General features: G+C 36.9%; 1 protein-coding gene across 20 annotated transcripts in view; it reads right to left on the bottom strand.

Moving 5' to 3' along the window:
• The window catches only part of MPDZ (multiple PDZ domain crumbs cell polarity complex component), a 93,050-nt gene that overhangs the window by 25,436 nt on the left and 45,542 nt on the right, over positions 1–22,072 (bottom strand). For 9 of the 20 annotated variants that reach the window (XR_011723428.1, XM_071731770.1, XM_071731752.1 and 6 more), the window contains 10 exons: positions 19,321–19,590; positions 18,282–18,405; positions 16,502–16,700; positions 13,345–13,386; positions 8,976–9,080; positions 8,069–8,164; positions 7,401–7,578; positions 5,223–5,333; positions 4,610–4,693; positions 703–774 (listed from right to left, as the gene is read on the bottom strand). Coding sequence is in view for 19 of the 20 variants with exons in the window: in XM_071731770.1 (XP_071587871.1) it covers positions 703–774; positions 4,610–4,693; positions 5,223–5,333; positions 7,401–7,578; positions 8,069–8,164; positions 8,976–9,080; positions 13,345–13,386; positions 16,502–16,700; positions 18,282–18,405; positions 19,321–19,590 (1,281 nt within the window). In the remaining variant the exon portion in view is untranslated. The remainder of the gene's footprint in view (positions 1–702; positions 775–4,609; positions 4,694–5,222; positions 5,334–7,400; positions 7,579–8,068; positions 8,165–8,975; positions 9,081–13,344; positions 13,387–16,501; positions 16,701–18,281; positions 18,406–19,320; positions 19,591–22,072) is intronic. The other 11 variants (XM_071731767.1, XM_071731769.1, XM_071731754.1 and 8 more) reach the window with 10 other exon arrangements.

The raw sequence follows: 22,072 nt of genomic DNA, 5'->3' as shown, positions 1-22,072 counted from the left end.
TAGTGGCACTCTTGCTAAATGACAGACATTTGCAAAATTTAAGGAAATATGACCCAAAAAAAGGAACTAAAAATTGCTGTCAAGTCCTCTGGAAGATCTATACAGTGTAGATGCATCGCTGCATCCGGACAGATCAGCACGTACAAACTGCAGGCACCATGAACTGACTGACAAAAAAATGCTTGTTGCTTTACCTCTGTGCACATGCACATAAATCTGAATATGTCGGATGCCTAACGCAATACTGAATTGAAAATAAAAGCAAAGCTCCTTTGTGAGAAGAATAAAAAAGGTGTTACAATGGCATTTGAGAGACGGGGCCACCCCCATCTTCCAGAAGTCAGAATGTCATGGATACAGTGCCAGCAGCGGAGTTTTCACACACATAAGACTTTTGCTCCCTGAATCGGGCCACACACACAAAAAACCCTAAAATGCTTTAATTCATGAAATACTTTCAGTGTGCCATGGCACAGTATTTCATTTAAAATGCAAAGCATCAGACAGTGCATGAGCCCATCTGGCTACCAGGGTCACCCCAAGCACAGGCAAGCAAATATCAAAAACAGCAGCAAGTATGGAGCAGAATCACTTTCCACAAAGGAGGCACACACACAGAGGAGGAAGCAGTACTCTGGAAGGCATCACAGGCCATGTACAGCACACATAGAGTAGGACCCACTCACTGGAATCAAGACAAACCTTGAATGGTGTGGGAGCAAAAGGGTTAGTTGGGGAACAACGGAAGGTAACCCTAACTGGATTCGATACCTCCTACAGTAACAGAAAACAGCAATCCACGTTACAGCACCTTTGGCAATACACAGCATCATTAATGAACAGTTAGTCTTCAATTATGGATCCATTTTACTAACTGGAGCAACTTCTTTCACTTAATTTATAAACGGGCAGAAATATTTAATGGGTTATTACGGACCCTGACTAAGCAAAGTTTCTTAACTGCAAATGAATGCTAGGTCAGCAGAAGCAGAGAGAGATGACAGAAGGCTATTCTTATCTCACTATTAAAACAGGCATTATGAAGCAAATGCAAAAACATTAGGTCTTCTCTAAAAGTAAGTGCAATTTTTTTCAGAAACGCTTTTTGAAAATAAAAACATACAAGCCATAATTTATGTTACACTTCTACTCCACTTCCTCAGAACTGTAACACAAAGACAGATTTCAAAACCACATGCAATTATACATCACATATCATATCACAAATGCTTGTTGTACATTCAGTACATTTGACAACATAGCAAAATAGAAAAAGAGCACAATCACTTTCAGGATGTATAACCAGCTAAAAATAATTTATTAAATCAGAAAAGCATGCACATAAGTATTAAATCTTTATTTTTGTGCTGGAGGTTTCCTCTGTTCCCAGTATGAATAACATGCAGTAAGCACTAACCACATCTACTTTTATTTTTTTTTTCCCAAAGATGTCAGCATTCTGTTCATAGTGCATTGAAAGAAATTTCAAGAAGAAGTGGGAGAATATTTTCATCATCATAAACCAAAAGCTGCAAATGTGGGGTTTTTTTCATGCAAAAGAAAAAATGAGAATTCAAAGCTGAAAAGTCCTACGCACATAAATAGAAAATGAAGTACATAGCAGCAAAACACCTGATGCTGATGAGAGAGTTACACTTAGGTGGAAATTTCAACATATACCAATGGGCCAATTTTGAAATTCAGAACTACCTCCTTTGGTAGCTCTGAGTGGACCAGATTTAGAGGTCAGGAATAACGGAGCTGGTATTTTTTTTTAACTTCTTTCAATCTTTTCTATATGCTAACATGTCTGTGTCCTTTTAATTAATAACACAGGATTTCCACTCTCATCAGCAAAATATTTTACCCAAATAGGTATGAAAGAATTTAAAAGCAGAGAGACACTAATGGAAGAGAAGCACACACATTTGGTGAGTCAAAAGCACGCAGTGTGTCACCACCCAACCTTGTTAGTGTTGAACTGAGAAGAATCAGCAAACGGGTTAGTGCTACTGAAGACAGCTGGCCTACAAAAAAGATTGTTCTGCAGGAAAGGCAAGGAAGGGTTCTAAAAGGAAAACATAATAGAAACTAAGCAAAAATAATTTTAAATGAACCTTTTTTATGTCATGAAACAAAATATATTTATTTAGCAGTTTTTACTAACCAAACAAGGTCCACTTCCTACACTTTGCTATAGATATGTCAAGGTAAGCTAAACTGTATTTACCCTGTGTTTGTATCAGCTACATTCAGCAGTGTGCAGAGGAAAAGAATGCATTCTTATGTGTGTTCGAGACTTCAAAGGGTTTAAAGTGCAGAATTCATGAGAATGAAGAACAGAAAATTTACCTGCCATGACATTTGTACCATTTTGTCCGAGGATCTCAGAATATGGAGTAATGTTACACATTAGTTAACTATAAAATAGTGGATTTCTGGATTGGAATAAGCATGTTATTCGTAACAATGCAGTCGGGTTTAGTTTTATTTTGAAAACCACAGACTAATTCTTATAATTGTATTCAGCCTCTTGTAGTAACATACTCACTGTGTATTTACCAATATCAGGCACCCAAACAGACTTCTTATCCTGAATAACTTTTACAGATCATTTTGTGTATGTGTGCATGCATGCGTCATTTTCTGAATTTATAGTTTACTGAAACTAAGTTATCTGGTCTTCCTCTTAAATAATACAAGGTACTTCCTTATTCTTACTTAACACAAAAAGAGTTCGTATATTTAGACAAAATTGAAGGATGTAATTGGGGCATTTATATTCCTAACATAGTTTTTACACTGGGTTCTATTTTGAGATTAGAATCTATTTAATAAAGAGGGTATAGCTCTGATTTTGCATAATATGTTGGAAGCATTATTCAGCATGTACTTAGAAGCAATTTCTACACTAGGTGTATCCATCTCACACTTATATGTCTTAGGGCTGTAAGTTTAACATTGCTGGAAAATGAGAAGCAGAGTAACTGGAAAGGAATGTGAAAGGCTTTTGCACAGGACCAACTGATATGTTTATATTATGGTAACTCAATGCAGATCCATGTTGCTGGTTAAAAAAAATTCATAAAGCATTTTGTTTTTTTTAAATGTTCCTGAAAAGAGAAAAGGCACGCCTAAACATTTTGTGAAACAAAAAGTAGTGTAATTTGGTAAGATAATGTATGTCTTGGTTCTACAGTATCTTCAGCAATGAGAAGCAGAGCTGTGTATAAACAAAGTTTCTTCACTGGCAAGCCACTTGAAGTTAGTTTCCCTACAGAATAAGGTTTGTTGTTTACACATGTGATTCACATTTGATTTTTTCTTTTATAAAGAGAACTTTGGGAAAATAATTTGCCAGTGTAGTGATCCTATTACACTTTAACCACTACACTACCTGCATAATATTTTAAATTGATTATTCATAAATTTTTAAGCAATTACATAAGAATCACAAACATTTTGTAAATAAAAAGTGAAAAACTAGTAAAAGAGAAAACAAAAGACTGGCCATACTAATTCAAAATGTTGCTTTAATCATGATGCTGAAGCACATAAAATAATACTGGTAGTTCAAATTCTAACCCATGAAACAGCATTGTATAAATATGGGCAAACTACCACGATCAAAATATGGAGCACTGGGGTTCTGATTAAACATTTAGGCTTAACATGATTTCCTGCACAGTCTAGGAGAAGAAAAACAAACACTAAAATAAAGGGTATTTTTCCTTCTGTCATTTATTTTCAAAACTAAATTTTATTTATTTATTTTAGTGTTTTTTGATTTTTTTTTGCAACTAACTTTTGTTTATCACTTTATAAATATTAAGTATTCTAAGATATCAGAAACTAGCTAGCATTACATATAGTACAATGCTGTAATCCTACAAATTATTTGGGACCCTAACCATGGTTACATATTAATCCTTACTTAGAACCACCCCAAGCAGCACCTGTATGAAATAGATTTGATGGATACTTGCTTCCTAGCAAAACTAACAACCAGCTTTTCACAGCCCATCTGCATGATTTGGGCTACTCTGGGGTAGGATTTAACTACTACAGCAGTCTGAATGAAAAACAAATAGGAAGAAACTGACTTGTTAGCAATACGTCACTTGAAACTTGCCGACATACATGGCATAGCTACTAGGTGCAGGCAGGTAGTTACCTGGGTGACTGCACATGAATGACAGCAGGAAATTGCCTTATAAGATCTTATTGTAAAGTTACAGATGCAAGTTTCAAAAGATGAAGACAATAAACATAATGCCATTTCCAAAGATCACAATGCAATGCACGTGTATAGTAAGAGAATTTGCAATGTTTCTGCTTACAGAGAAACAAGGGCCTGTTAATAAAACAGTCAAGGAATACCCAACAAGCTTAATAGCTCGAAAATAAAGAGAACCAAGAACTACAGTTAAAAATAACACAGGAACATTCTTTAAATAGAAGTAAGTTGTGATAAAGTAATGGTATCATCCCCATCCCAAACATTCAGCAGTGGCTCTTTTGTTCACATCACAGCAAATGCAAAAGCCTTACTTTGGTAGCTTGAGTATCAATAACCAACACTCAACAGAGCTTTTTCATGCAACTTTACCTTAGATGACTGATGATAAAATGGGTTAGTAGTTTTCTGCCCATAGGGAGCAGAAGCTGAAGAAGGGCTATAAACAGACTCTGGCTAGGGAACAAGAGTTATAAGACAACTAGTAAATAAACATGCAGCTTACACAGACTAAAATGAGGAAGTTTAGTTTCTAGTGATGCAAGCAACTTATACTAAAGGTCAGTAACTTTTGTTTGCAATGTCCATGCACTTTAGAGACGGAAAACTTTCGCATACTTCTAAGTCCTTTCATTAATGTCCAATGAATTTTTTTAACAGGTCCTGTATTTCTGCATGCGCTCCTCAGACATGCTGTCAAATCTCTAAGAGCTGGTTTTAGTTAAGATTCCTACTCTGCCCCCCCAACAAATTATCTTTCTTGAGTCTTTTCAAAATAGTTTGAAGACGGCGTGCTGGAGCGTAATTCCAAATCCAAATCGCTTTCATTCTAAATGGAAATAATACTTAAATCACATCTTTGTTCCTAAAATAGCCAAGATGGAACTTTCAGGATTAAACATCCCATTCCCAAACACCATCGCCTTGAACTTTTGTTTCATCTATTACTATGTATTACAACTCTTTTCATACTCTTTATGCTTACCCTTGGTTTGTTTATAATGCTCTGTACCATAAAGACTACAGGATTGCCTGCCTTCCGTATGGCTTCCACAGCTTGTTCGTGGCTGGCATCTCTGAGGTCAATTCCATCCACCTGTAATTGGAAGGCCTCATCTTAACATTGCAAAAAGCTACCATGAGTCAGCTCTGGGTTTTGTTTAAGGGAACTTTGACTAAAAGCTAAGTCCAAGCCTCCACTACTGGTGGAAAAGTTTCTATTTACTTGGCCTCCTCAAATACAGGTTTGAGATTTCCAAGAGCACTGAAAGGACAGCAAATAAATACTCTCCATTGTTTTTCAAACAAGTTTTTCAACATTCTTTGTTCAGATTCTATATATGTTTTCCTCCAGGCAATGTAATAGAAGAGATATGACAATAAGAAGAGGTAAGGTAACCTGAACAGTGGTAGCGCTTGCCAAATACTGCTTCCTGTAAAGCCTATCTCAGAATAACCTACCTCCCAAGACTTCATGAGATATACAAATTGAAACTTGTTAGGTGCTGCAGGGTTTTTCATTATGGAGTATTATGTCAGCTCTGTGTACCAGTTTTCTAACGTTTGATTTTTATGAAGCAAGTTAAGACAAATTCTAGCTTCAAGACACTTTATCCAGAACTTAGATTTTTAGGTAAGGGCTGAAAACTTTCCCTTTTCTAGAAGAAAGTGTTTACAATGGATGGATTGTAGTTTTGGTTGCTTTTCTTCATGCCTTTGTATTTACTGGTGAGTAAAACAGTTTGTCTTGTGATCCAAGTAGGAACCATGTTATGGTGAGGTTAGCATCAGTGAAGCATTCTCACAATGAACACAGTAAAAGCTAGAAGCTAACACACAAAGGTTATTTGTTAGTGGCAATACTTGCACACAGTTATATAATGAGATTACTCCTACCTTTTTAATTGTCGAACTCTACCTTAAACTTAATAATCCAATGTAAATAAAAAGAGAAAAAAACAATCTGAGAAATCTCTAAATCTGAGGAACTGAATAGCAACATGTCTGAAGACCCATGTCTGAAATAACATATGCACTAGTAGCCAGAAAAGCCTAGACACACAACTTGAGAAAGTGAAATAATCTCTTGAGAAACAGCCATATGAACACAACATTTTGTTACTTAATTTCACTCACTCACTCCAACTTCTGCAAGTGTCATTGCCAGAGACAGCCATTGTGTTCACAGAAATCCAGGTAATGAGATACAATTAATGTTTTTTAACTTTATGGCCACCAAGCAAACTCTGTATCCCAACTTGCTGTAAATTCCTCCATGCTGTTATGTGCTACCTATACTAAAGGTATTATTTCAAAATCCTTTCTACGGATCTTGTATCTTGAATGTTTTACATTTGCCACATAAAGCAAGCCCAGTCTGATCCAGGGGAAGAATCACTATTCTACTTCACCCAGCTTGTTACATCCTTACTGATACACAATCAGTTAAGGATATCCAGCAGGGTGAAGATAAGTGCAGTTTGCAATACCCTGACACTGAAGACTGGGCAATGTCTGAGTCCCTGATAATTATCACAGGAAAGACACATTCCTTTCAGTATGTTCATTCTTCAATATCTTTATGTAAGAATGCCAGAGTGGCTGCATGAACAAAGGACTGTCTAAGAAGAAATCTAGACGTTTTCCCCCTGCAACAGCACTGGCTACCCTATTCCCAGGAAATGCTCTTAACTTCCTCTCAAATCCAGGTTTCTTCATGTCAGCAGAAAAAAAATCGTCTCCCTTAATTCCTGCACAAAATGCTCATGAATAACCTGATCTGGTGCAAATTTAAGAGGGAAACAAGCTTGGCATTTATTTGCGGGATTTGCTATTTACCGGTCACTTCTGTTTTTATACAATATGTAAAAGTAAAACCTTTCAGCTTCACCAAGCATTAGTTTTTCCTAAACATACTGACTTTGAAACAGGCAGGTAGGATTGCTGGCTTTGCAGACTCACACAGTCAGACATCTGTGCTTTATGTTGCATATTCAGCTTATAGCCGTCTGCACACAAACATCATCAGATGGTACTACACTCTGTACAGATCAAGTGGACCCAGCTGGACCAATTACACAGCTGTCAGCCCAGGACCACACAACCACCTCATCAGCTCCTGAGATGCTGGAAGTATTGCAAGCAAAAGGCACTTGGCTGGTACCTCTACAATCCGATCTCCAGTTTTCAATGTTCCATTTTTTCCAGCTGGGCTATCTTCCAGGATGTGCTTGATAAAGATACCTCTCATCACTTCTCCGTTACTCAGGCGGCTCCCCATCCCTCGTCCTCCAACAATGCTGATCCCCAGTGACTTGCTAGGCTCTCTCCAGAGTTCAACCCTGGTGAGACAAAAAAAGGGCCAAAATAAATGAAAAACTGTTGTGATTATGTAAATCCTAAACACTGAAGACATCTGAATCTGACCAATGGCTTAAAAACATTCAGAAATAACCCCTCCTTACAAAGTTTTTTTGTTTTTTAAGTGGAATTTATCTACAGAGTTGCTCAGATAGTACATAATTGTGTCTACTGATTGCTTTATTTTGAATTCTAATCAAAACTTGGAATCCTTCTCTTCATCTCCTCTTACTAGGTCCCAGAGAGTCAGCCTATAACGATAAATTACTAAAAATTCAAGAAACTATTAAATCGCAGAGATCTAGCCCAGTGGCAGTAAAAAAAAAAAACAGTGAAACATTGCTGCAATGCACAACATATATACAAGCAGCAATTCTATGATTTTCTTCTTGCCCTTGAAATACATTACAGCTTTCAAAATAGCTGAATTTCAGATGAGATTTTATACTAAGCAACTGGATTTGCACTTACTTTCTTGGCTGGTTCCAGTTACTGAAAGCTGCATTTTGAAGTTCACTTTCTTCTCCCTCACCCTCTTCACGTTCTGGAAGCTCTGGAAGCTCCCTGCTGATGAACAGGAATATGCAAGCTGTTTTTATAGAACCTATACAATAGCTAGATTTCACTAGAAAATTTCAAGTATTGGATCACTCTGTAAGCATTAGAATTTGCACACAGGATTCATGTGAGGACTTTATTTTCTTAGATATCTGTTAGATTACATATTGTGTTTGGCGATTGCCTGTCAACTTGCTTCTAAAGTAAGTTGTTATTTTACTACTGACACTAACTTACTACTGTTACTAACTACTGACAACCAGAGTAAAAGACTCTGCATTTTGGAACCAGAACCTAATCAAAGCTGATGTTAATTATTTATTATTTCCAAAATGAAATAAATTGCAGATGCAGCATTGAAAAAACAGTTACTGCTTTTGGAGATTAATTTCAAGAAAACAAAACATAATGGTGATGAAGTTTGAAATGCAAGGAAAAGAACAGCATCATTAATTATTTCCAGTATACATTCTGGCAAGACCATCAATCCCAAAAATCTCATGTTGGATGTAATGAGTATTTGTGGAGATGAATAAATCAATTTCCCTGGTATTTAAGAGAAGTATAAGACAAGACAGTATTCAGTCTCTTTTTTGGGTAGACCTATAAAGCAGCTTTACAAAAATGCCAGGAAAAATGTTAGTCAAAGCAAAAATTGTATTCTGAACAGCTTTTTATTGTAATAGCTGCTGGTCTGAAGAAAATCATCCATCTTTCAGATCTTCTAAAAGAAAACTTACCTTCCTGAACCATGCAAAGTGTATGGAAAGAGTTATATCTGAGAGCTCTACAGGAGAAGATAGTAAGTCATTTGACTCACCTGACAGTGTGTGAAGGAAAAAGTTCAAGTGGCACAGATCCCTCCATCTGTTGTCCCAAACTGGCCCTGTATTCGTCTAAATTTTCTGCTGGCACATAGGTAATACTGCAATAAAATGGGACATGATTAAAGTAGCATGAGGCCTGCTGGTCCTACCTTTGGTGGGTGAGAGGAATGGATATGACGAAGCCACTCGAGACTACCTCATACAGTTATTGACTTCAGAGCCACAATGCTGGTACAATGGCAGTTACATGAATCCTTTCTGATTCTGCAAACAATATGCAGTCATGGTCAAATTAGACAGCTGTACAGCACAATCTTCTACAGGCTAGAAACTCCATTTTAAGCAAGTGGTGCTTGAACAGCAACAGGAGTGCAATAGAGAAAATCCAGCTTCAGTCAAAAAGAAGATGCCTTGTGCAAAGACAAAGACCAAAGGTGAGGTGTGAAGTACAATTAGAATCCTAAATGCCTCTTAAAATGCTCCTAGAAGTTGGCTTGAAAAATATTTTGTGCTTCCCTGAGGGGTTCTGAGTCTAGCTTAGCTTTCTCTGATTTTGGTGAAATATACTGCATAGGTTTGGACATAAAAATGCTGTGTTACAGCATACCACCTATGCAACAGGGACCAATCCCCTGCTCAGCACCTTGCTCCACCCCTTCATGACAGCTTGAGACAGTCAAATGACTGTCAGCCAAATGACATGCAGACTCCTGAACACTTCCTGTAACCTGATCATGTCTGAATGACAGAAAGAGCCCAATAGACTGCACAGGAAGAAGCAAAAATAAGAGGAAAAAAAAAATTAAGGAAAAAAATTATCTCTGCAGCAAAAGGACACCAGGATCTAAACTGTGCTACTTAGATGGCTCTCCTTTAACAATGTTTTGTCTTCTTAAAAGCCTTCAGTTGTTTGATAAGCAGCTCAGCTGTTGGATCCAAGTCTGCCAAGAAGCAAGCCTGACAGAAAAAGAACATAAAATGGTTGGCCTCCCACCCACCACATGATTAAAAGAAATATGAACATACTGCTCCACAGAGCAGAACATCTTGACCACTTCACAGGGACATACAAGCTGTTGAGCATGGACTCCTTTATCTTTTGAGTCTCTCATTTATTTGGAGGCCTCTCCTGTCTGTCAGTCTTCTTGTCTGTAATTACCTGACTGCCACTTATTCTCCCTTTCATTGGTTCTCTACTGACTACAGAAAGCAGCAGACGGAAGAGCAAATAAACTTTTGTATGACTAACCCATCTGTCTAAACCATTCTACCAAAATTGTCATAAAGACTGTATTTGTTGTCTTCATCTGTCCTAAACAATGTTCCCTACTTTCTGTCACACCTACCCTACTTACAAAAATGCAAAAATGGTCATTAAGGAGGTGTCTGGGGTGCTGAACAGGAGGAACTCTCCAGTTCTTTTAAGGGAAATTCCTAAATCATCCATATTATCACCAGCTTCTTCTCTTCCTTACATCTCTTCTCTCTTCTGCTTTGGTGTCTTCTCAAACACGTAAGTGTTACGAGCTTGACAAAGTGTTTTAATTTTGAAGAAACTACACTAGGGAACAGCAGAAGGTCACTGACTCTTATCTGTCTTGGAAGCATTTCAGCAATGGGAAACACGCAAGACAAAGCAGCCATTCTGCAAAGGCCTAGCGGTGAAACAGAGAAAGGCCAGAGTAGAAAGAGCTTTAAAAATAACCACTACTACTTCTCAGTATATATATATAACTCCAAATGCATCAAACTATAGAGAAGTGCTAGTATCATACCACAGAACTCTCATGGGGCAAATACTGCTGCAGTATAACAACCTCTACAAAAGCTACAAGATGCATTTCAATGAAAGGAAATGTACCAATCATCCAATTATATTAAACAGCTTCATCCCAATCAAATTAATTAATTTTCAACCTATAAAAATAAAGAGGAAATAATTTACTTTTCCCTCAAAGACAGATGGAGTAAAGATCCCAAAACTGCAAGCAACTCTGCTGAATATGAGGCTTGGGCTTTATGCTAAACTGCAGCCAAAAGTTAGTGTTCAAAGTACTGAAAGGAGAATGGCAGGCTTCTAAAAAGGAAACAGCTATGCCCAGATTCAGCTTGGACGTAGACAGTAGAGTGTGATCACTGACAGCAGAGTGTTCAACAACTTACAACTTTTGTCCAGTCCTTTTGTGCAAGGAGCACATGTCAGACAACTATACAGGGTCCAAAGGCCTAAAGGTTGTAGTAGACCTTACCTTATATTTCTGGGCAACATCAGTGTTATGAGATCTGGTAAGGAGGAGGTAAACCATATTCAGTCCAGCTTCTGGGATACCCTGCCCTTTTTCATTATATGAATGAATAATTGACACTGTGCTGGGACACTCAAGAGGTATAGCTCAAAGGATGCTCTCAAGAAGTCTTTTATGCTACTTACAAACATCTCCCAATAGGTCTCTTAGGTAGGTAAGCTTCCTTTTCTGTGTGCAGCTCAGGAACTCAGAAGAAAAGAGGTTCACTACACTATTTTTTAACATGTATCTAAAACTGAGCAAGTTAATTATCTAATTGTTTTCCACAGATGTAGTCAAATTTAGATTGTATCAATGGGAGCTGTTACATTTCAGCTCCTGGGAAAAATCACATTATTTCTATTATGGTGCTTAATTACAGTTTTAATTGCCTAATTGCACTCAAAGAACATTCAAGGTGTTTTTAATTGTTCATTCTTATCTGCAGCTAAACCTTAAAAATGCTTCAGCTCCTTCATAAATATAAATAAAAACATTCAGTTGCATTTTGGAAAAAATAGCATAGAAAAGAAAACTAAAATACATTAATCAGATGCATGAAAAGGTATATTCAGTTTGAGTTCACCCTTGTATCTTACTCGTGATTTCCAAAGTTCAGTTAACTGCAAAGGCTTCCCCTTGGTGCTCATATTAGCTAAGCTGTATTACTTATGTGACTCTCCTCCTCCTCCTCTCTCTCCTTTGCACATTATTACTGAAACACAAAGTTAAGCAAAAACCTATCTCTTCTAAAATCAGGTTTAACATATATATCAGTAAGTAATTTTTGCTATGTAGCTCTCTATCCTGCCTTCTGTGACATATCACAAAGGCATATTGTACTGAAGACCTTGGATTTTTATGTGTCAATAATCTTTTCCCTTTTTTAGTGCTTCATGGGCAGACATCCCACAGTTACCAAATTCATCATCACTTGCTGGATCACTAATACCTCCCTTCTTGGAAGTTGCAGTGAGGTCTGAAGACATCCTGTACCACCCTGAACAGCTCAAGAGTGTGATGAAGGGCTCAGAACAAGACAGGTGTTGGGCTTCTCTGGACAACTCTGTTGACCCTACACTATAAAGTAGAAATAAAAATCTCTCTGGAAATAAAAATTACTCTTCAGAGAGTAAGAGAAACAAGTGCCAAGAAATAGGGATGAAAACACAGAAAACAGGAAAGAAGTAAATGATTCCTCCACTATTGTGTTGAATTTCTTATATATGAGAGAAAGTAAAGTTCAGCAATTTCAGGGAAAATATAAGCAGGGTTTAATAATTTCCTGTGTTTGATAGCTGTAAAACTTTAAGGAGGAAGTGCTCTGGTTTCCTTACTTGAGAGCTACAACCACTTTCCTTCCCCCACAGAAATGTACTAGTAATGAAAGCAGTGACAATGAGAACACCGAAGAGTGTACATATGAAAATACCTTGTGAACACAACAGGGCATGCAGTAAGGAGGAACATGTATCACATGCTTGACTGAACAGCCACACAAAACCTTAAAACATCAACAAACCAAATAACAAAGTACAGAAAATGTTCGAGACAAATTATTGTCATTAACATTTAAGATCGAATTTAAACCTTTTGATACATGAAGTAAAATGTAATTGCCACAGAAAATATGATACTGAGATTAATCCAGATATCAGTACATCTCATTCATGTCAATTCTATCAATGAACTTTGTATACACACACACACACACACACACGTGCACATTCCAGGAACATCTAGAGTGATTATCATAGACAAAATTTAAAAATATTAGTGATAGTTTTTTAGAAAATGGGTGTTTTCATTTCCGTCTTAGGAAGTATGCTCCAATCTTCAATGTAAAGCCATATATATGCACATAGATACACACACACCCATACCTTTTTAAATAGACATACATTTATGTATCTACATGGGCAGCCACATATGCATGCACACACACATAGAGAGATAACATGTACCTATATCTGGATATATCCCTGAAATTACTACAAATGTCATAGAAGCATGGAATGATTTTACAGACAAATTGCAACACAGAGCCATAATGAGTTTCTGAATCTCCAATACTCACACATAACAGAGGGCCTGATCATCAGCAGGTGCTGGAGAAGATCTAGAATGTGAAGCATATGATGCAGCATCTTTTTACAATGGTGTTAACAAATGTCAATTTGTCATGCTGAATGCGAGAGGCATACTTAACTAGTTAAATGTGAGAAGTCTTTTTTTTTTTTCTTTTTTCTCCTTTTTTCTTTCCCCATTACACTTCTGCTTCATCTACACCTCCCCCAGAATGCATCTGCTCTTTATTATTGTCTATAGTAGTGACTATTAGCAAGCATAAAAAATGGAATTGCAATATATCTTGTATTTCTTGATTAGGAATTCATCCTCACATTTTAGGCAGGTGAATTCTGATTCATCTCTGTAATTACCTGACAGATGTTACAAGCAGCTGCTGCTGGGAACAAAACCCTGGCTATTATTACAGAAATATAAGAGCTCTTGGCAAGATGCAATGGAAAGTGAAAAAGAATGCACTCTGGTAAAGCCACACATCTGATTTTCCACACAGAAAGTGGAAAAAACCTACATACCTAAGTCTGAAACTGAGATTATTGTTTCTTGAATGATTAAAAATTAGATTTCCTTTAATAAAATAAAACAAAGTTCTTATGTGAAAGTACGAAGAGTTTTATGTTTTCTCAACACATAAAGTTTGCCATTGAAATTCACAATTGAAATTAAAATGCTTCTGTGTAATTACTTTTGGGGGAACGCTGCTACCCAAAAAATGCTGTGTCTGAAAGTTGACAATTTTGCACCCCTGAATGAGTAAAGAGGAATGATACGCTTGTGCACCCTTGTTTCCCAATGAAGACAAGAAAGAGATTAAACTTGCTTGTTTGAAATGTTGGCCCATAAATTTCAAATCCTATCCGGTGGTGCACCACATTGACTCTGAAATGACGTCCACATAGCTATGCACCCCTCTCAGCAAAAAGGAATACCTAACATAAAATAACATTTATCATAGAATCATAGAATCATAGAATAGGCTGGGTTGGAAGGGACCTCAGAGATCATCGAGTCCAACCCTTGATTAACTACTGCTGCAGTCACTAGACCATGGCACTGAGTGCCACATCCAGTCTCTTTTTAAATATCTCCAGGGACGACGAGTCCACCACCTCCCTGGGCAGCCCGTTCCAATGTCTGATCACCCTTTCCGTGAAAAAATTCTTTCTAATATCCAATCTGAACTTCCCCTGGCACAATTTAAGACCATGCCCTCTTGTCTTACTGAGAGCTGTCCCAAGTTTCTGACTTGGGATATTACCCAAAGGTCTGCATCATAGTATTTTTCTGGAATGCTGTATTGTTCCTGAAAGTAAACATTACAGACAAGTTTAATTATGTTGATTAGTTTTTATCAAATCTATGTGGGCTCCCACATACTGTCCTTATTCATACATGAGTCCTTTAGAAGCTACCAAACAATTTGGTCTTCAGGTTCTTTGAAGTGCAGAAGGTGGCTTCACTTTGGACCCTGTTACATGAATGCATTGAAGAACAAAAATATAAAATGAAAGACAAAAGTCTTACGTAAGAATATGAAAATAAAGTGCCCCTTTTCTGTGAGATCTTTCAGAAAGGGGATGCACTTTTCTCTGGAAAATCTGAATATTCAAGTCTAAGACAAAATTTTGGTATTTATGACATATCTGCAAAAGACTAAGACTACAAAACAAAATATATAGTCAGAGCTATAAAAGGATAAACACAAATAATGAACACATCTGTGTTTGGTCATTTAACTACAGCACTAATAAATTACTCCTCACAGAAGGCTGGTGCTGTAGCATTTGCGTATCTAAGCAGACATACAGACAGCACGCATGCACACATATCAACTGATTTCAGTAGTGGCAGTTGGGATTATATTACAGTTTGAAAACCTACAATAATAATCACTGTTACATTTTGTCAACACTAACTTATCCATATTGGTGACAGCATTGAAAATAATGTGATTCACCATATGAGCATATCCCATTACCTTAACCAGCTTGCATTAAATCATAATCTTGAACAGGGACAGTTATGGGGCAGCCAATTAAACCTACCATCCCACAGCGAAGATACTTTGCCTCCCTGTTCCCAAAATGCCAGATCTCTTAAAAGCTGGAATACCTCTGGGGAAGAATGAAATGCTCTGCAGTCCATTTTGAACTGGACAGAAACCACACAGCCACCTGCATCTGCGCTGGGACTGAACAGATCCTTTTCAAGGCCAGTGGCTCAAATAAGAGGCTTCTGTTACCAACAATTCAGTTCATCTCATTTGCAGATCTGACCCAATGCATATTACCATGGCTTCAAGAAAAAACAGCTACTAGATTTTTTGAAGCTGTTAACACAGAGTTGGTGTGCCAGCTTAGGAACCACCACATTTCTAGATGGTGCATGTGGACAAAGTCAATTCTGCAAGCACAAGAGCCAGAAAAAAACTGTACTTTAAGGTAAGTTAAAATTCTGTAAATTGGATGAATTTGAGAAGAAATTTTATCATCAAGAGAGCAGATTTTTCAATACTCCTATTAATTACTGAAAGTCTAAAGTAGTTCTCCCAAGACCAGATACTCATGTACTATAGCAACAGGTCCTTTGTATGTGCTAATAAAACCTTGGAAGTGATTTCATGAAACAAACTATTTCTGCTGTTTGTCACAGATGTACTAAAAATGTTTTAAGTATTACTTTATTGCATCAACATCATGGGTTACACTTCCTCTCTGGCAGACAAAATTAAAATACACAACAAAGATCTCCATCAAATGAAATTACTTGTGCAGTGGCCAGTACAGTCCGCCCTTGACAAGCACAAACACCTTGAGGAAATCCTTACATCTTCTAGAAGAGCCATACTAGGAATGCAAAACTCTTGACTAATCCCATTCCTCCAACAAAATCAGGAAAGGCAATAACATTGATGCTACTAGTAACAGGAATAACTTTTCTAAGAATATGCAAAGCTTCCCACACAACTGAATCTTTCAAACCCAGGAAGCAGTAATCAGAAGTTGAATTATCCGTCTGAATCTGTAATTAGAGTTAAATTCATGTTGTATAAGCAAACAGATTTTTCACTTTAAATGCACGCTTAGGTAAAAAGATTTTGATTATTAGCCTCTTTCTAATAGAATTAATCATCTTGCTTTACTTACTTTATCTCTGGCCCTATGAGTGAATGCCTCCTTAGCATAGCCCGGGCTTGTGCATTGGTTAAATTAGTGGTTGACTCTTCATTAATGGACAGGATGCAGTCCCCCACACCGATTCGTCCATCACGACTTATTGAGCCTCCGTGGATGACACTGCGGACTATCATTCCTGAGCCATCCTTATTGGAACTTACTGTCATCCCTACAGTGAAAAACAAAACAATTAATAACTTCTTCAAGCTCCGTCTCTGAGTGCCAAGAAGAAGAAAGGTAACCTGGGGCATGGAATGTAAAAGCCAGCCAGCTCATCTGCCATTGTCAGCAAGCCTATAAACATTGGTCTTCTCACTTGCACTTGTTTTTCTCCAGTAGGGCACAACTATCTCTGCCTTGCATCATTTAGGCTCAATTTAAAAAACAAAAAAACTAAGACAGTGGAAAATTTAAGCAGAAACAAAAAAGATAATAAAATTGCTTAAAGGCAGTCAAATTTACCACTCTTCTAGATGGTTCACTGCCTTTATAAGTCAGTTTATACACAAACTTTGCTGCTTGGTTAAGCCAGTAATAAACAACAGTATCAGTGAGGCCTGTGTAATTGCACAAAATCATCGCCTTCCGTTTCAATGCTGACATTCTCATTAAAACAAGTCGCAAGGCTGTCATCACAATTTAGACAGCTACAGTTTCAGGTTAAAAATGCAAATGCCAACTGAATCACACAGAACAATGGCATTTGCAGCTCTTCTTGCATGAGTGTGTTCTATCCCCTTACCTTTTAAAAATCACTATCAGAAAGTTAGAGCTCCAGCTGTGGCTGGATTTGAAACCCTGTTGCAAGCTATAGGTGACACCTTTAAAAGGAAAAAGAAGCGCCAGTTCTCAGTATAAATAACTGATGAGGCTGCAGCTTTCAACAACATTCACAGATCTTGATTTAGGTCCTCTTCTAAAAATAAAATTTAAAAGCAGTGGAATCATGTGAGTGAATTGGTCACTACCCAGGCAGTTTCCCAGGCCAGAGCACACACAGGCTGTCAGAAAAAGACTATTACTACCCCTGTGTTTTTCATCACACTGTCTTTGGATGCTCCAGAGACCAGGAGTGGACACAGAAATATGTTTCCACCTGTTGTGCCTGTTCACCCCAAAATGTGTCTCAATTCAGTATTCTCAGGAAACAGCAGATTACAGATATTTAAAACTCTGAGATACTCTACAAAATTATAAAACAATTGAGCTAAAAACACTACCTCTTGAGTATATTTTAATACATTTTCAGATTGTTAAAAATACTGAGGCACTTAAGATACAAGTACAAATACACAGAAAGGAAGTAAACAGCTTGTTTAGATCTTTTTGATCACCCTCAGAATGCAACATAATTTTGTTTTTATATATGTCTGAAAGACTGGTCTGAAGCTCTTTGACCAAAGTGCTCTTCTAAAGCACTCCTTGGCCAGATCTTTTTCTTCGACCATGTTATATAAACATAGACACTAAAAATTATAGTAAAATTTAATTAAAACATTTATGAATGACTGAACTCCTTTAGGGAAAAAAGTTCTCAGTAAGACTGTACAGTTCTATGTTCATAATGACAGTATATGGACCCACTACCATCAAAGCCAAACAGGGCACGAACAGCAAGGAATTAATATCCTGTTACACTTTCCCCAGTAAATCAAAAGTGTTTATTCTTTAGTGAGAAAATAAGAAATGTTTGAGAAAAACAGAAAGTCATGCTCCTGAGCAAGCTACAAAAAAATCTTAGCTACTTTACCTAGACTTGAGTTTCCTTTTGCAATAGTTATGGTCTTCTCGTACATATTTTTGACTGAATTTGGAGTTGTGGAATTTCCTTGCAAAGATAATGGGCATCTCTTTTCCATTAAAAGCACTTGATCCTAACAGAAGGGAAAATAACATCAATTCAGAAAACTAAGATAAAAAGGAAGAATGGACACACTGACCTTAACGCATCTTACCTTATACAAATGCTAGGCACATAATTAATACAGACTTCTTCCACAGACACTGGGAAAGTCATTTTATTGAAGATCAAACCAATTTACATGAGGTTTCTGTCTTAACAGGTAATGTAGCAGATCTATCACAAAGTACACATTTAATTTCAGAACATCAGTTAGGCTCTCAAAACTAGTGGGATGAATCCAAGGGCTCTCAGACCAGTTCACCACAGACATATAACAATCTGCCAGTGCTGAAGTAACACATTTTGTAAGGAATTGCAGCTCATTTAAGAACTACTTAATAAATCTTTGAATGGAAGAAAAAAGAAACATGTTGCACTCACTGTCATATGAAGGGATTTTATGCTTGCTCTCTGGCATTATAGCCCAGTTTGTGAGCTGGAGTGCAAAGGCTTGCATGAGCACCAGGATGCAAGTCTTTCACACCACTCTCCCTTGGCTTCCCATACCTGATTTCCTACTGTGCCACTCCTCCGTGCATCCATGCCTCTGCAGAGGTTAACAGGGATAAGAAATGTCCCCCTGGCTGCCCAACAGGTACAGTCGTGCTCCAGCAGTGTCTGCTGCTGTGAGTCACGAGCAGACTTCTATAAAGCCCTCTATCACCAGTCTCTAAGAGATGACTATGCTGACACTGTAACTTACCTCCTCCTTTAGATAGGTCGAAATCTACATTTTGACATGAGCTATCACTGTTGATGGACATTTATAAACAAAGAAACATGTATGGATGTTAGCTAGGGTCAATTTCTGTAGGAGATTCAATGGTTTAATATGGCCTTTCCATATTTATTTTTTTTTTTTAAAACAAACAAAAAAAATCTTTACTTTTCCATTGGGATCAAGCTGCATGGTGGTTTCATTTAGTGCAATTTCTGCTGTTGTCTCAGATCCAGTCCATTTTGCTACATTTTCACTTTCATTTTGGTTGAAATCTGAAACATCCAGAGGCAGATTATCCTTTTCAGCTGCAGTTTCCAAATTATTGCCCACCACGGACTTCTGCTCTCTCACTCTCTGACTTGCATCCATGTTGTACAGATTCTTGTCAGATACTGGGACATCAGCTGTAGCATTTGAATATTCCACTTCAACAGACTGTTAAACACAGGATACAATGAACAACCAATATTCTTTTGTAGTATAATTTAAAAGTATAATTTATAATAAAAATCTTACAGAGAAATTAATCTCACAGAGCTTAAACACATTTGTTGAAAAAGCAGTGTCTTCAGTAAATCCCTACAGGCATTTTACTATAAAATCTACTTGATTCCTCAGACAATTTATTCTAGGTTAAAATACCAAAAATCAATGAAGATAAAGTTACTGCAGACAGCCAAATTCTAATTTGATATTCATCAATAAATATCCATTAGTTTCAGCAAAGTGACATCTATTCTCAAATTAAATGTAACTCCAGCAAGTTTTGAAAACATCCAATTGTCTTTCGCAGGCAGAACTTCACAAGACCAAAGTGTTTACTTTCAAAACACTTAGCAGCTCAAACAATAGGCATGCAAACTAACAGTCCATTTAACTAAGTAGAAACATATTTAGATACTCCTTCCACAAAAAGAGGGAAAAGTAAGTAATTTCTCAGAAAAGAAAAATAACATGGAAACTTTCAACTGTGTCTACAATTAAAAAGCAGTGATGCAATTACAGAATCTTAGCAATTACTACTTAACTGCAAGTGTATCTATTATGGGTGCAGAACTAGGATTAAATTCTTGACAGAAAATTTGTTCAGACTTTCAAGATTCCAAGATACTGCATTCAAATATTTTAAGAGATTTCAGTAATCACAACCTTCTGGGAAAAAACCCAACCAAACAACAAGAAAAAAAAAAACACCAAACAAACAAAACAAAAAGAAAAAAAACCCCACCACCAAGCCTTCAAATATTCTCTAGCTGAGCTTTCAGAATAAGTCATTTTAAAAGCAGGTACACCATGAGATATTAGAAAGATGGATGAACTGTTTAGAGGTTGGACTTAGGGCTCTATCAACATTATGAAATTCTCTTTAATGTACTAAACATAGTCACAAGAGCATCTATCTCTATCCCTCTTAATTGTTATCCACAGATCCTACTAATTAATCCTTCTTTCCTCTTACAAAATGTGGGAAAAACACGTTCCCCTGGATTTTGGGTTACTTCACAACATTTTCTGGAATGGACCTTAGGAATTTGTTCTCCTCATGCTGCATGAAATGCATATCTGCTTGTTCTGTCCCCAGCCATGAAAAAAAGGTTGACCTGTAAACACTCATTTTAAGCTACATTTCAGAAGACAATTCAGACAGAGCAAACCCTAAATGCAACTAATCTATATAATTTAATTAATGAAATAATTTCCTAGCTTTTGAAGAACAGAAGACCAGGACTAAAAATCTGCTTAAGTTATTTCATTAGGTTTCAAATAAAGCTGGGATTTCAACTTTTAAGTCTGTTTCGTGTCCATAACCAAATCAGTGAAAAAACGACTCAGATTACATTTAACATTTATTCCATGTGCCGTTAGCATTGCTGGACGTGCCCCTTTTTATTTTGGCCTCACTTAACAAAAAGCCAATGCTGTAATTTTTGGTTTCAAGAATTTGTAACTACAGTAGTGATGCCAAAGTGATACCAAAGGCACTGAGAACCCGTTCCTTGTTATTCAGTCAGAAGTAAGCGAAATTACCTCTGCATTCCTCGTAATATCTAATAGAGATTTTTTCTTTTCATTTTTATTCCATTTTTCCTGCTTCAAAATTCTTTTATGAATCTTTTATAAATGTCTTTCTATGTTTATTTTGTCAAATCCCTCTCAACTGCAAAGTAAAAAATGTTACTTAACAGGAACTTAATAGTCACTTGATACTGGTGTATAGAGGAACACTGAGAAATCAAGACCATAATCTTTAAAAAGACATGTAAATGAAAGCTATCTTTAAGTCAATGATAAAAATAACTTAAGACTTTTTAAAGCCTCAACATGATACATAATGTAAATCCAGCCTCTATCTCATAAAACGCTTCTCAGCATGGAAAATGCATAATCCTTTTAAGTAACAATTACAGAGTTATACAATGCAATCTGTCCCAGTGGCACAGCAGAGATTTGCTGCTCTGTGGATTAGGAGAAACCATTACAAGATTAATTTAGCTTTCCAACCAGTGCCTTGTAAGGGCTGAACATATTCCAAAAGGGATAAAGGGATTTATTTCAGCTCAGGTGTGGAGGAAAAAGCTGCAGCTACTCTTTTCAAGACCACAGACTACAAACTCTGGAAAGAAACACCTGTAATACTGCTTCGAAAGATGCCTGCTAGGAGAAAATACTTGGAAGACCCTGGATTAGCAAATAAATTGATAAATTGCTAAGAAAAAGGAGCATTAAAAACTTTGGAGAGAAACTAAACACAACCTCTGATAAAAACAATCAAGTCATTATGGGTATGTGACCATCAAGAAAAAACATTCTGATCTTTGTAATACTTTTAAAGAACTTATATATTAATTTTTTTATTTTAAATAGAAATTATTAGTAACCAGAGATTTGAGATATACAGATTTACTTTAAATTATAG

This window comes from Heliangelus exortis, chromosome Z (genome assembly GCF_036169615.1).
Source record: "Heliangelus exortis chromosome Z, bHelExo1.hap1, whole genome shotgun sequence".
Taxonomy (NCBI): domain Eukaryota; kingdom Metazoa; phylum Chordata; class Aves; order Apodiformes; family Trochilidae; genus Heliangelus; species Heliangelus exortis.
This window is presented reverse-complemented; position numbering and strand designations above follow the sequence as displayed.